The 12264-nt window shown below is 41.8% G+C and overlaps 1 protein-coding gene across 2 annotated transcripts in view; it reads right to left on the reverse strand.

Moving 5' to 3' along the window:
• Positions 1–12264, reverse strand: part of dennd2b (DENN domain containing 2B) — a 60396-nt gene that overhangs the window by 13352 nt on the left and 34780 nt on the right. For both annotated transcript variants that reach the window (XM_030718234.1, XM_030718225.1), the window contains exons 5-14: positions 8924–9045; positions 7556–7765; positions 7075–7171; positions 6855–6899; positions 6555–6739; positions 5760–5869; positions 5034–5103; positions 3262–3339; positions 2134–2274; positions 1865–2013 (exon numbers count right to left, since the gene is read on the reverse strand). In XM_030718234.1, the coding sequence (XP_030574094.1) occupies positions 1865–2013; positions 2134–2274; positions 3262–3339; positions 5034–5103; positions 5760–5869; positions 6555–6739; positions 6855–6899; positions 7075–7171; positions 7556–7765; positions 8924–9045 (1207 nt within the window). The remainder of the gene's footprint in view (positions 1–1864; positions 2014–2133; positions 2275–3261; positions 3340–5033; positions 5104–5759; positions 5870–6554; positions 6740–6854; positions 6900–7074; positions 7172–7555; positions 7766–8923; positions 9046–12264) is intronic.

Genomic DNA, 12264 nt, shown 5'->3' on the forward strand with positions numbered 1-12264 from the left:
ATTTTCTCCGGGGACACAGAGAGCGAGGTCGCTTATACGTAGGGAGTGAACGTGGCATCGTAAGTCAAACGGTGACAGTTGAGCCACAGATCACAGAGGGCAGAGTTGCACACACAGGAAGTGCATTCCTTCCCCTCACAGTCACTGCCCCCACTGATGTTTGTTTAAACTGGGCTCTGATACATGGAGAGATTACTTCACTCAAATCTCCTCCCACTCCACCCTTGACTCCAGTGCTCTAAAAGTACCCCTCTCTTTTGTGTAAGGAGAGGACAGACGGGGACACAGAGTCCTTGGAGACTCTTCACATTTTAACTCGCTTGTGGAAGTGACCCACTTTGCTTCTGGTATGAAAACTGGCAGCTGACTGACCTTACCTGACTTGACTTTCTTCTCATACTAATCAACATCAGACATCATAATTGAACTGTTCCACATGCATCTGTTAGGCCACAGCTGGCAAATCCACAGCATAACCCTGCTATTATGATTCTGTGTTTAGAAAAGCAATTGCAACAGGCAGCTTGAGACTAAGGCAGCCCTGAAATTTTCTAGATACAACACAAATCCATCAGACAAAGTCAGCTTGGACACTAAACAGTACTTATCCTGCTAGTTCCCTGGTACAAAGTCAGTGTGATGTCTGTGAAAGCACTTCATTTAACAGTCCGGTGAGTTCACAGCTTAGTGAGTGGTCACGCAAGCGATCTCTTGTTGTGTGCTACATGAGAGGAAGAAAATCTTTGGACAATGTTCCAGTCTAATGTGCCTGTGTGGAATCAGCTGGTATGGACAGGCTGAAAGGCCCGAGCTTCTTTCTAACTATTCCTAAACTATTTCTCAATTTGAGATGACAAGGAGGCAGAGAAAACCAAACCAGTTTGTCAGGTCCTCTTGAGCCAAATTCTTCAGCTGCTCCCTTTAGGGGTCGCCACAACAGGGGTCGCCTCCATCTCACCCCGTCCCCAGCATCCTCTTCTGTCTCACCAACCCTCCTTCACTACATCCATGAATCTTCTTACACATGTCCATCTTGAGCCAAATTAACAAACCTAAATATGTGCCTGACCATCTATATGGTCGCACTCTTCATTCAGGTGTCTTAGTTAAACCTCTAGCTGAACAATTTAGCTAGCGCTATGTTAGTGTTTGACAAGATAAGGGTGGATCCTAAATCAAGGGGCACTGCACACTCATATGACAGCAACCTGTCAATCACAATATAGGCCCGCCCTGAAGCATGCCCTGCTTTGTCATCCTTTTTGACTCTAACAGGGATCACAACTTACAAAATCAACATTATATTGTTTTCATAAAGACCTGAAACTAGACTCATCAGGAAAGTCTTTGCTGAGGTCACGAAGCACAGGCGTCGACTTGTCTCTTCCCATAAATTTCAATATTCCCAGACAATTGTTTGTTTGGGGTACCTCATCTTTTATATGCAGCCTATTGTAAAGACACAGAGGGCTGACACCTGTTATAGTTCACAGTGAATTTGTGTCTCCTCCTGGTCTCAAACTAGGGATCTTTCACATGTCAGGCAAATGTGTTAACACTACACTTTTGTTTTGTTTATTTTTTTAACAAATACTTGGGAGAATTTAAAAAAAAAAAAAAAAAATTGGAAATTAGCTATTCAATTAGATTTTTTCAGCTACATTGTTACAAAATATGCACAAATGCTTGCACCAAATAAAATTTGCTTACAAATTCTTCGAGTGTGACAGAAATCACCCAGAAATCAAATGGGTGAACATGGAAAACTGTCTACTATAATATGACACAAAGTGGAAAAGCTCATTTCACTCAAACTCATAAGATTTCACTGGCGTGGGAATGATTCCCTCAGCAGGATGCTCACCTGAGTTTATCCGCCACAAAGATGACTCTCCGCTCCAGCAGTAGCGAGGCGAAGACGCGTACCACCTGCCGTACGCTAAGACATTTGAACAGACTTTCAAAGTCCACGTGCTCCAGCCGGGAATCGGTGGGCCGCCTCAGCTCGATGACCTGAGTGATCACAAAGAAGAAAATGCAAGTCTGATTCACTGAGTGCACTTTGCCAAAATGTACTGGGCTAATGGTCATAAACAAAAAGAAGTTGTGTTGTGGTGTGCATGTAGCGCCAACCTCATTTCCTGCGCCAGGAAGGAAGGTTTTTACTTTGATGATCTTCCCTGGTGCAGGAAAGGGGGACTCCATCAGACTCCTCATGAAGGGATAGACCAGAGCTGCTGAGATGCCTCTCCGTCTCTCTACCTCATCCAGGATCTGAAGACAGAAAGAAAGAGCACAGTTTCCTTAATGGTGCTGACAATTAATGGAAACATACTGTTGTGGCTTTCAGCACTCGCAGTTGTCTAGCACTCATTTTCTGCTTTGAAAAATAGCAAAGGCCTCTATTTCCATGCCTTTGTGTTTGGAAAATTCCACCCAGTGTGCTTGTCTGCCTGTTTCGGTCCAATCTGCCTCCTGTCTGGAAAGTTGATTGGAGAATCGGCTCATTTTCGAGGTCATACGATATCACCCCTCTCCACATCAGTGTTTGACCTTCTCTCTTTCACACACATGCAGCGCCCACTGAAATCAAATACCCTTTATCCTTTATCACGATAAGATTTTTTTAAACAAATCTAATTTACATTTGAAACATTGCAGACATTCTCTTGTTCTCTTCTGGCATCCGTTGAAGGTCCTTTAATATCAAAGAGTCCAAAACTAGTCAAATTTTGGTATTGTAAATAAACACGTGTACAAATTAAAGGCAAAATGTTGAATACAACCATAACAACAGCATGTGAATATTTCATCAATATGGTGCAGTTATTCTACTTTTACTCTGCTGCTAAATAGAAAGGTCACCTGCAGTCTCAAAGGGCTACTCTATCTATGTGCACACTATCTTTAAAACATTCAACAGTCAACAGTCTGAATTGAATTAATAAAGTAATCAGATAAGGCTGAAAGAGTCACACAGAGTGACTGCTCTGCTCTGTGTTAGCACCAGTGAGACAAAAGCGAGAGAAACGATTACTCTGGGAAATCAAAAAGTTAGAGAAAAAAAAGGGAAAAGACGTTGAAACAAGGTTTACTGACGAACAGACGTTCAGCACAAGGTCTGCTGAAAGTCATTTCCTTCAGCTGCGAGACGGGTTAACCACAGCTACACCACCGCATGCAGATATCTGGCTTTTTTGTGTCTGTGTGTGTGTGTTTGCATTTACTGTATGTGTGGCTAGAGGACAAGACTGAACTCACTGTAGAGAACAAGTCAAAACAGCCCAGCCTGCTGATGACACAGTACACCTCAGGAAGGCGAGGTCCTTTCCCAGTCGGCTGTAAAAAAGAAAAAGGATAAACTCATTTACCAGAAGAGATCCATTGAGAGCTATTTAGAAAAAATAACAACTATAAATACACTTGAAGGTAGAGATTAGCAAGATAGTCCTTCATACAATGTTGTGCAAAAGTCTTGAGCCAGATTTTCTTGTCATTTTTAAAAGGCATCTTGAGCTATAGTCTTTCATTATTTTTTTTTTCCTTTGGGCATTGGCTGCTTTTTCACTCATTTTCAGTCCAGCCCTTGTACCTGACCGTTTTGACAGGACTTTCAAGCTCATTAGAATTGTACAAACTCTAAATAAGGGGTAGATCAAGACTTTTGCACAGTGCTGTATGTAATTACAAGTATATAAAGGAACTGTGAAAATACACTCATGAAGCTGTTTAAATGCTGTATGTGAAGTCTTTGATTCAATCTGTCATCTGAGGTGAAAGTCTCTCATGCGGGTAAACACAGGTGGTTTATCTGCTCTGTCTGATCCTATCTGCTGTCCTCTGCACACTCAAATAGAAACACGAGGGGCACAGACACTTAAAAACACAGACACAATTGAATACAGGCCACACAGACAAATTCACTTGTCCATATTAGGAATACAATTTTCTCCTCTTGTTTCTCCTCTGCGTTTCCAAATGGATGATTAAATCAACTATGTGGAGCTTGATTCAAGTCCTCAGGAATGCTCGGTTGCTGCCAACTGCTGGACAGACAGCAGGGAGGAAACAAAGTTACTGGAGGACAGCAGCTCACCTCGCTCCCTCTCTGTCCCTCTACCATCATTAAAATCTGCTTCCATCAAAAAGAATCTCAGATCAACAAAGCAGATCGTGCGTAACAAAACCTTTTGCTGGTCTAAAATTTACCAAGAAATCAGTCTGGTAGACAGCACATACGCTCCAAGTAAACATCTGAGAACATACACACTGCACAAACATTTTCAAAAAAAAAATACCAAACGGCAAACAAAATCACCACCACATTAGCAGAATCCCACACAGTCATGCTCTCCACCCGCAAGCTAAATGGGAGGCTCAACAAAACACTTCAAAGCATTCGCCAGCCTCATTACGGAGAGGAAATGCTCCAGAATGACAATGTTTGGATTTTTCATGGTTTCTTTTTTGTCATGCCTCACCCGAGAACCCGTTGTTAAATTCAATGAGTCAGTTCTAACTGGGTTTTTATCTTCAATTATTATATTTTACAACATTTTCATGCACTTTTTTTGACTGAGTTCTAGGTCTTAAGGCGATACATACTTATTTCTTCCCAAGTATATCAAATTTAAAATGCATTTATAGCAAAAGAGCTATATATTTCATTAAACATGGTTTTATTAAATTACTTAAATGTATTTTATAGCCACTTTCTACATGTGCGGTTTGGGTGTTTGTTATTCTGCTAACACTATTTAAAGTATTTACTGGGCAGCTGCTGTAACAGTGAGTGTGATAATCTTTTCCTGCATCTATTTTCTTCAGTTGTTTCACACCCAGTTTAGGCTTTCATGTTATACATATTTTTTTAAACATTATTATTTTCAATGATTTCTTTCCTTTTTTTGACACAGCAGACGGCCGCATCAGCAGCACGACAGGAAAACTGCATCGCGTGTTCAAATAAAAAAGCCTGTCACAACAAACGGGGGCTCAGCGGGGTGGGAACAGCGAGCTGAACAGTGGCTTACCAGCAGGCGCCTGCAGTACCCGAACCTCCTGCTGCCGTCCTCCCCAGTCAACATGAAGGAAAAGGTCTCACTGTAGCCAAAAACAAATGTACGCACATGAGAGGCCACACAAAGACATGCAGTCACGTGGACAACCACAGATACTTGTGATGAAAAAAAGACAGGGCACATTTGCATCGGGTCTGGCATGGTTATAGATTCAAATGGTGCAGAAGGTGGAGTACACAGACGAAAGGGTGGAGGTGTATGAAAGATAATCATCATTATAAAATTATTATTGCTAACACAGTACAGCATGATTTGCTATCAGCTATGATAACTATTACTCAGCCTATAGTGCTTATTCAGATATATATTGTCCACTGTGGCCTTGACCTCTTAACCTCCACAAAGTCAAAAGCAGGCCATCTTAAGGGTGAGAAGTAAGGTTTGGGTTTAGTTAACATCTAACTCCTTTTTATGAAAATTCTGCCTATTTGGAAGAGCCGAATGGAAAAGCTTTTAACAAAGAAGCTATAAAATGACTGCATGAGACATCATTTCGAAAGCTGACATCTTCTCATTTCTGAAATTTTCCCTTTCAAGCATAATAAAACTTGAACCCAACCCTTCGAGGTTTAGGTTGCTGTGAAATTTCTGTAGTTTTTTTGGTTTGTCTGTTGCGTCGGCCCAGCAGGCAAGTAAGTGAAATCAATTTGACACTTTGTGGAAGATTCTTGGACGTACCTGGTGTACTCTGAGACAGGACTCCAGTCTTTGGCATCGGGGAAACAGAACTGGGGAATGGCTTTGAGCCTCTGCTCTGCCTCCCTCATCTGCTTGGTGGGCCTATCCAGCTGTGAGGTGAGGAGAGGATTTCAGTCAGCTCATCCTCCTTCAGATGACTCTGTGATCCTTTATTAAAATCCCACATGGATAACCTATAAATGACCAGACTAACATTTCTCCTGTTCAAGGTTAAAGTCCCTCGTGTCCTCTTTAATTCACCTACACAGAGAGTGTTCTCCTGCTATTTGAGATTAACTTCTCCCAGTGTCCACGTCAGCTGAACCGAGTAATTTGAAATTTTTCCTGTGACATGAATGAATCCTGGTTACTTTTAATTATATACTTTACTTTACAAACTGTAATAACCCATACAACTTCAAACAGCCTGCAGGGTCAAATGGGCTCAAAACTGGGAAAAGTTTAGAATAATCATTTAATATTATTATAAGCAATAAGAAAAATATAATTGCAGTAAGCATTTTTTTATAAGTCATGCAACAACAATATCTAAGACATTCAGATCTATTTATGGTTTGGAGACCATTCAGTAGTGACCCCCATATGTTTTTGTGATTTGCAAAAACCCCGGTGACATCCTTTAAGGAATTTTATGGTCACTGACACATTCAGCGTGACTTTCTGGATGTTTGCTTTGTGTCAAAATAATTTTGGCACTCTGGATTCTTGTTATGCCCATAGTAAAAGTTGTCTGAGGCATCCAGCAGCAGGACCCATGACTTGTACGACTTTTACCTTGGGGAACTGGTAGGTGACCTCTGGGGAGTAGGAGTTCTTGCTGGGTTTCTTTTTCAGAGAAACGACCACAAAGTATTCAAAGAGTTCTCTCTCCTGCCACTCAATGAGCTGCAGCTCCAGTGTACGATAGCTCGGGGCTCGTCGCAGGATGGACTGTAATTTTAATAACCTCTGGGTATGAGCTGAGAAACGAAGCAAACATATTATATGTAAAACTATTTTTAGTACAACAAGGTATCAGTCTCCAGCAGGTCAGTAAATTAAACAGAAGGTATCTTAAAAGTTGTGTTCACTAACCTTTGAACCTGTCGTCTGAGTCGCTCTCACTCTCGCTGTTGTCATCTGGAGGCAGATATTACACAGAGAAGAGGGTTTTTTATGTGTCGGGGTGCTTCTTCACAAACATGTGTTTATGCCATGAAAGGGACACAGCAAGAACGCTACGTGGGTGGCTGAGATACAAATATTTACTCACTTATCTGGCCAGAGGATGAAGGGGAATAAAGAGAAGCGATACCTCTCAGAGATGCAGTCTCAACATTGGACATGGAAAGCTTCTTCAACCTCTTCTTCCCACGTTTAGTGCAGTAAATGGAGTTGATCCTCTGGACCAGCTGTAGACAGAGGAAGGAGGAAATTTTGATAAGAACCTAAAGTTTTGTTTCTTTTGAGCCCAAGTGTAGGAAGCAGAGATGCACATGGCCAAAACTAACAGCGTGAAATACTGTACATGTGTGTTAACGGGTGCAGGAAAATACAAAAGAAAGGCTTGAAGGGGAGTTCTTGAGAAAAAGGCTAATTTAAACAGTGATTACATGCATCAAGGCGCTCTATCTTAAAAACATCTTTTCCAAACTGTGGAATTACAAGTGATCCAGAGCTGCACTGACTCTGACTGAAACCTGAGACAGTCTGTGAAGCGGGAATGGAAAGTGAACACATTCGGAGCTCAGCGAGGACTTAGCAAAGGTGTTTTTGTACAATCTAGCAGTGTGTACCTTGGGGATCCTCCAGTGCCTGTGTGAGGCCAGGGTATCAGTTGTGTTACAGAGATTATCATCCAGCAGGCCACAAGGTGAAGGTGACACACCGATCTGGGGGAGAAGCAGCATTTCATCGTGGCTGTAGCGCTTGTTCAGCATCCGGTGGCTTTTCCTGTCGCACGGAGCAGGCAAGCGAAGGGACTGACTGCTGGGTTTGGAAGGCAACTAGTTACAGAGAAAGGAAAGCAGAAGATTTGATACATGTCATTTGTTTGTAATATTTCTATTAAGACTTATCTGAGTGCATTGATTCAAAACACTTAGGTATAATCTGTGTCTTTATATCTCAATTACATTAACTAATAGGGTCCAATATTCCCAATGTTCTCTCACTGTATTCCCATGCTCAATCTGCTTACCTAAGCTTTTCATTTCCTTTAATATGTTAGTGACAATGCAAAGTGAACATAAAAGCATTCAAGCAGGAGGATACAGGTTTTTTTTGGTGAAGCAGTCGCAGGGAGTGGCACGCAAAGCAACAACTCAAAAAAGCACCTTCGTTTTGATCAAGCTTATAGTTACGGCTGGATCACGCTGACCCTGAACTCTCCCTTAGTTACGCTGCAATAGGCCTAGGCTGCTGGGGGGGGGTGTCATTTACCTCTTTTCACTCCTTTTATACACCCCCCTGCATTTATTCATTAGTTATTGTTAATCTCTGGCTCTGTCTTTTGTCCTGTCTCCCTCCCCTCTCCCCCAACTGGTTGCAGCAAATGACTGCCCCTCCGTGAGCCTGGTTCTGCTGGAGGTTTCTTCTTGTTAAAGAGAGTTTTTCTTCCTTCCTTGCCAAGTGCCTGCACATAGGGGGTCATTTTGATTGTTGGGTTTTCTCTGTAATTACTGTAGGGTCTTTACCTTACAATATAAAGTGCCTTGAGGCGACTGTTTGTTGGTGCTATATAAATAAAACTGAATTGAATTGAACTGAATTGTGACAGCTTGAAAAGTTCTTTAAATTCTCAGCACTAATCTGAAACTTCTCTGATGGACTTCTTTATCAAAAGATGCATTTCTAACAAAGCAGTTGGTCAGGGAGTGTTTACAGGGGTGTTAAAAAATACTCATTGTTACCATATGTAACCCCCCACCCCCACTTTAGACAGTGCGAGGCAAGTGCCTGGCAATGAAGCGAGCAGACCAAATCTGCAGACGGCCCTTTCCGTAAACATCACAAGGCCTAAACATGTCAAACAGTTTCCTGCAGTGACACAAATGAGGTGTGAAATTCTTTAAAAGACATTATCCAGGTTTCATCACTGACACCCAGGAAGGGTATGTGCATTATATTTACTACAAGAAAACACATCTGTGCTGTTGGCTTACCTGAGGCGGAGAGTTCAGCTTCCTATCCATAGCGGGCCAAGATCTGTTGTTCTCTAACAGGCGAGAAGTCCGACCCAAACTCCTCCGCTTCAGGTCAACATCCTCATATGGATTCTCCTTCTCTGTGGGAATAAAGTTGGTGTTCACTGTAGCAGTACAGCTGGCAACAGTTTGTGAACAGAGGCTGTTTTTGACAGAGGACAGATGAGGCCAGGAGGTCAAAAAGGGTAAATAGAGGGCGGTAAAGGGTGTCAGAGGTTCAAGAGGGCCTCAGTAGGTTATTCCAAAAAGAGATGCATCATGAAAGGTAAGTCAAAGGTCATTCCCAGCCGACTCGAGTTAACTCCCAGCTGAGTCATTGTCCAGATATGCAGACGGTCCGTAGTGAGAGAAAAAAGAAGAGGGTCTTCTTCTTATTGGCTGCATTTTACAGACTATTAATAATGACCTTTTCAATACCCACCGCTTTTTTCAGGTGTATATCTAGTAGGTATATAACTTCATGTGTTTTAACATATTAGACAGTACAAGCAATAAGAGAATCAGCTTATTCTGATGAAGTAGCAGTTAAACAAGTTTTGGGGTCTCATTTGTTAAATGATTTTCGGATATAACTAAGCACAGATTTTGCTACTGCTCCATAGCTGTACTTCAGTCAGTAAATGATGGCAGGAAAGTAAAGACCATGAACATTACAGAGCATAGCATGGCTCTCACTGATGTCACCTGGCAGAGGGCCAACTTCAATAAAGAGAGAACTTGTGTAACACCACAGTCCGTGTCTATTCAGACATGTGCCCTGAGAATAGCTTTTTGGCAGGGTCTGAAAAAGGTTGTGAGAAAGAGAAGAAACCACGGTGAAGAACAAAAACAGAGCCAGATGGCGTCGAAATGCATGAAGGGAACTTTTAAAAGAAAGAAAATCTGTGTTATCTGGCAATAGCAATGCATCTGGTAGCTGTGTTTTAGTGGAAAACCCGATGAACCCTCAAACAATGAGAGTTTTTGAAGCGCCTAAACTTAAAATGCTGCCGTATATTTGCTCCAGTGCTTACTTTTAGGTTACTTTTAACCTGTACACACCACACCCATGCACACATCCAGACAATGCACACTGCATGGGATTTTCAGGGCGTTATGTTGTGTCACGCAGTAAATTAGTTTAGTGGAGTTATTTTTATGTGCATCATTAAAGCCGCGGGGCAGAATAAGAGGGCTCAGTCTGACCCCACGTTGTGCCGCTGCTCCATTAAACTGAACCTATACTGTAATGAGAGCCTGCTGGGAAAATGATATGTCTGTATAGCTGCTTATGTACTGGAGGGTACTAATCTACTCCTCTGATTACAAACATCAGGATCTTTCCCTAACACACTCCCAGACACACAGTATTATGTAGGGAGGGGACACACCTCAGCTGCACAATGTGATTGCACATTTTTGTGTACACAATGGATGCTCTGGGCAGGGCGAGGCTCGGAGCAAACTATACCAACAATGTCAGGATCAGTTTACCCTCTAAAGTGGTGAGTTTGTAGCATTGCTCAACCACCTAAACAGAACTACGTAAGGGATGGACAACAGGTTAGAGAAGAACCTCTGGCAGCACCAGAAACCGTACAATGTGTCTGTCGTGAAGATAGTCTGTTTTGTGACCACACTGGTGACGTTATGTGGGAGAAGGCACAGTATTTTGAGTACTATAACAAAATTATAGCTTCTTTTGTGTGTGTAAGTTGTCTAGGTGCAACTGTTAAATGGCTTGTTACATGTACCAGACAGTCTCCCAGATTTATTGGCAGAGGGGTAAGAGCAGACAGCTGAATCATGGTGTCAGTGGTTCACAGGGTGTGATTCATCAACTTGTAAACCGATCAATCACTGGCACACCATTTATCCGCTACACTAGTTAAAAGCACTTACACGGTCCGCTAATGTCACAATATATCATGCCACTGTAGTAACACTGTAGCGCAGGTCACAAAAGGCCTGCACTCTTGAGATAAACACCTGACATCGAGCACAGGTGCCAAGTGACAACAAGTGAGTGGACGTCCTTCCGAGAAAGTCAAAGAAGAGACGTCCTCGTGTAAAAGAAAAAAAAAATTTTTTTTCCATTTCTCCCAGTAGTAAATGTTCCATGTTTTATATACAAATCCTCTCATTTAAAGTGACTCCTTTCACGTTTTTTCATACAACAGACCTCTTTCCACTTTCAGACCTCAGGAACTTTTTCTATTACTTCAAGGATCTGGGAACCATCACAGTACTTCAGTTTATAGGGTCTTTTTTGTTAAAGCTCCTGTTACAGAATACCTCCTCAGAATGAGAGGAACTTTAAGTGATGCAGGTATGATGGTTGAATATTTGAATGCAGCTGGCAACAGCTCTTAAAGATGAGATGGAGAAACACAACAAGACACAAAGATATTGACTGACAGTGAAGTCCAGGCTTTAATAAAGGGAAACATGATGCAATCTAGAGCAAAATATTAAACTCTTCACTGACAAGTTCCCTTCAGTTTGCTACTAGGCATCCACCCCACAAAACTATGTGGAGGGAAAATGAAGATGTTGACCACAACAAGAGGTGATGCTGATTTACCAACCGCTGGCCTGCATTACATCACTTCAGTGTTTGTCATAGTGGGGCGAGTGCACACAGAATAAAAGCCTGGAAGGAATTTGGTTCACAGGGACATCCCCAGTGGGTACTTACCCACAGGTAGTCCCCAGGATTGTTTAGTCTGAAAGCAGCTATAATGTCAACTTAAAATTTATATTTAATTCTTATAATTGCAGATTGCATGACAAAAACATGTCATGAGTAAATATGAAACACAGTATGGGAGACATAGAATACATATACAAAACCTAAACATTTACATATATAATAACAAAACTTTTTTTTCTATTTCTTTTCCATACATGTTTCCTTGCGGAGTTCAGAAAATATGAGGGAGCTTGTGGTTCTTTGTATAAGATGCCTGTAGCGTGTAATAGGGGCACAAAAGCACTAATTTCCTACCGCTGCGGCTGCTTCACAAATTAAACTTTGGTTTGAAAGCTTTTGTTTGAGCAATTCAACTCAGAGACGACGTCTCTGTTAAGAACAAACAAAGATTGAGAAAAGTGTGTCTCCAAACTGCAAACTCTACCCTCACGATGTTGGAAGAACAATGGGGGCTTTGTTGGGAGTCACATGAAAATCCGTCATGCCCTGACACTCTATCTGAGACTGCTGCACATCCTCAGCCAAAAAAAAAAAAAAGAAGAAGAAGAAGAAAAAAAAAGAGGTGCACTGATTGGATAAAAAAAAAAAATGGTTGGGCTTGTATATA

The sequence above is a fragment of the Archocentrus centrarchus genome, chromosome 3 (assembly GCF_007364275.1).
Source record: "Archocentrus centrarchus isolate MPI-CPG fArcCen1 chromosome 3, fArcCen1, whole genome shotgun sequence".
In the NCBI taxonomy this organism is placed as follows: domain Eukaryota; kingdom Metazoa; phylum Chordata; class Actinopteri; order Cichliformes; family Cichlidae; genus Archocentrus; species Archocentrus centrarchus.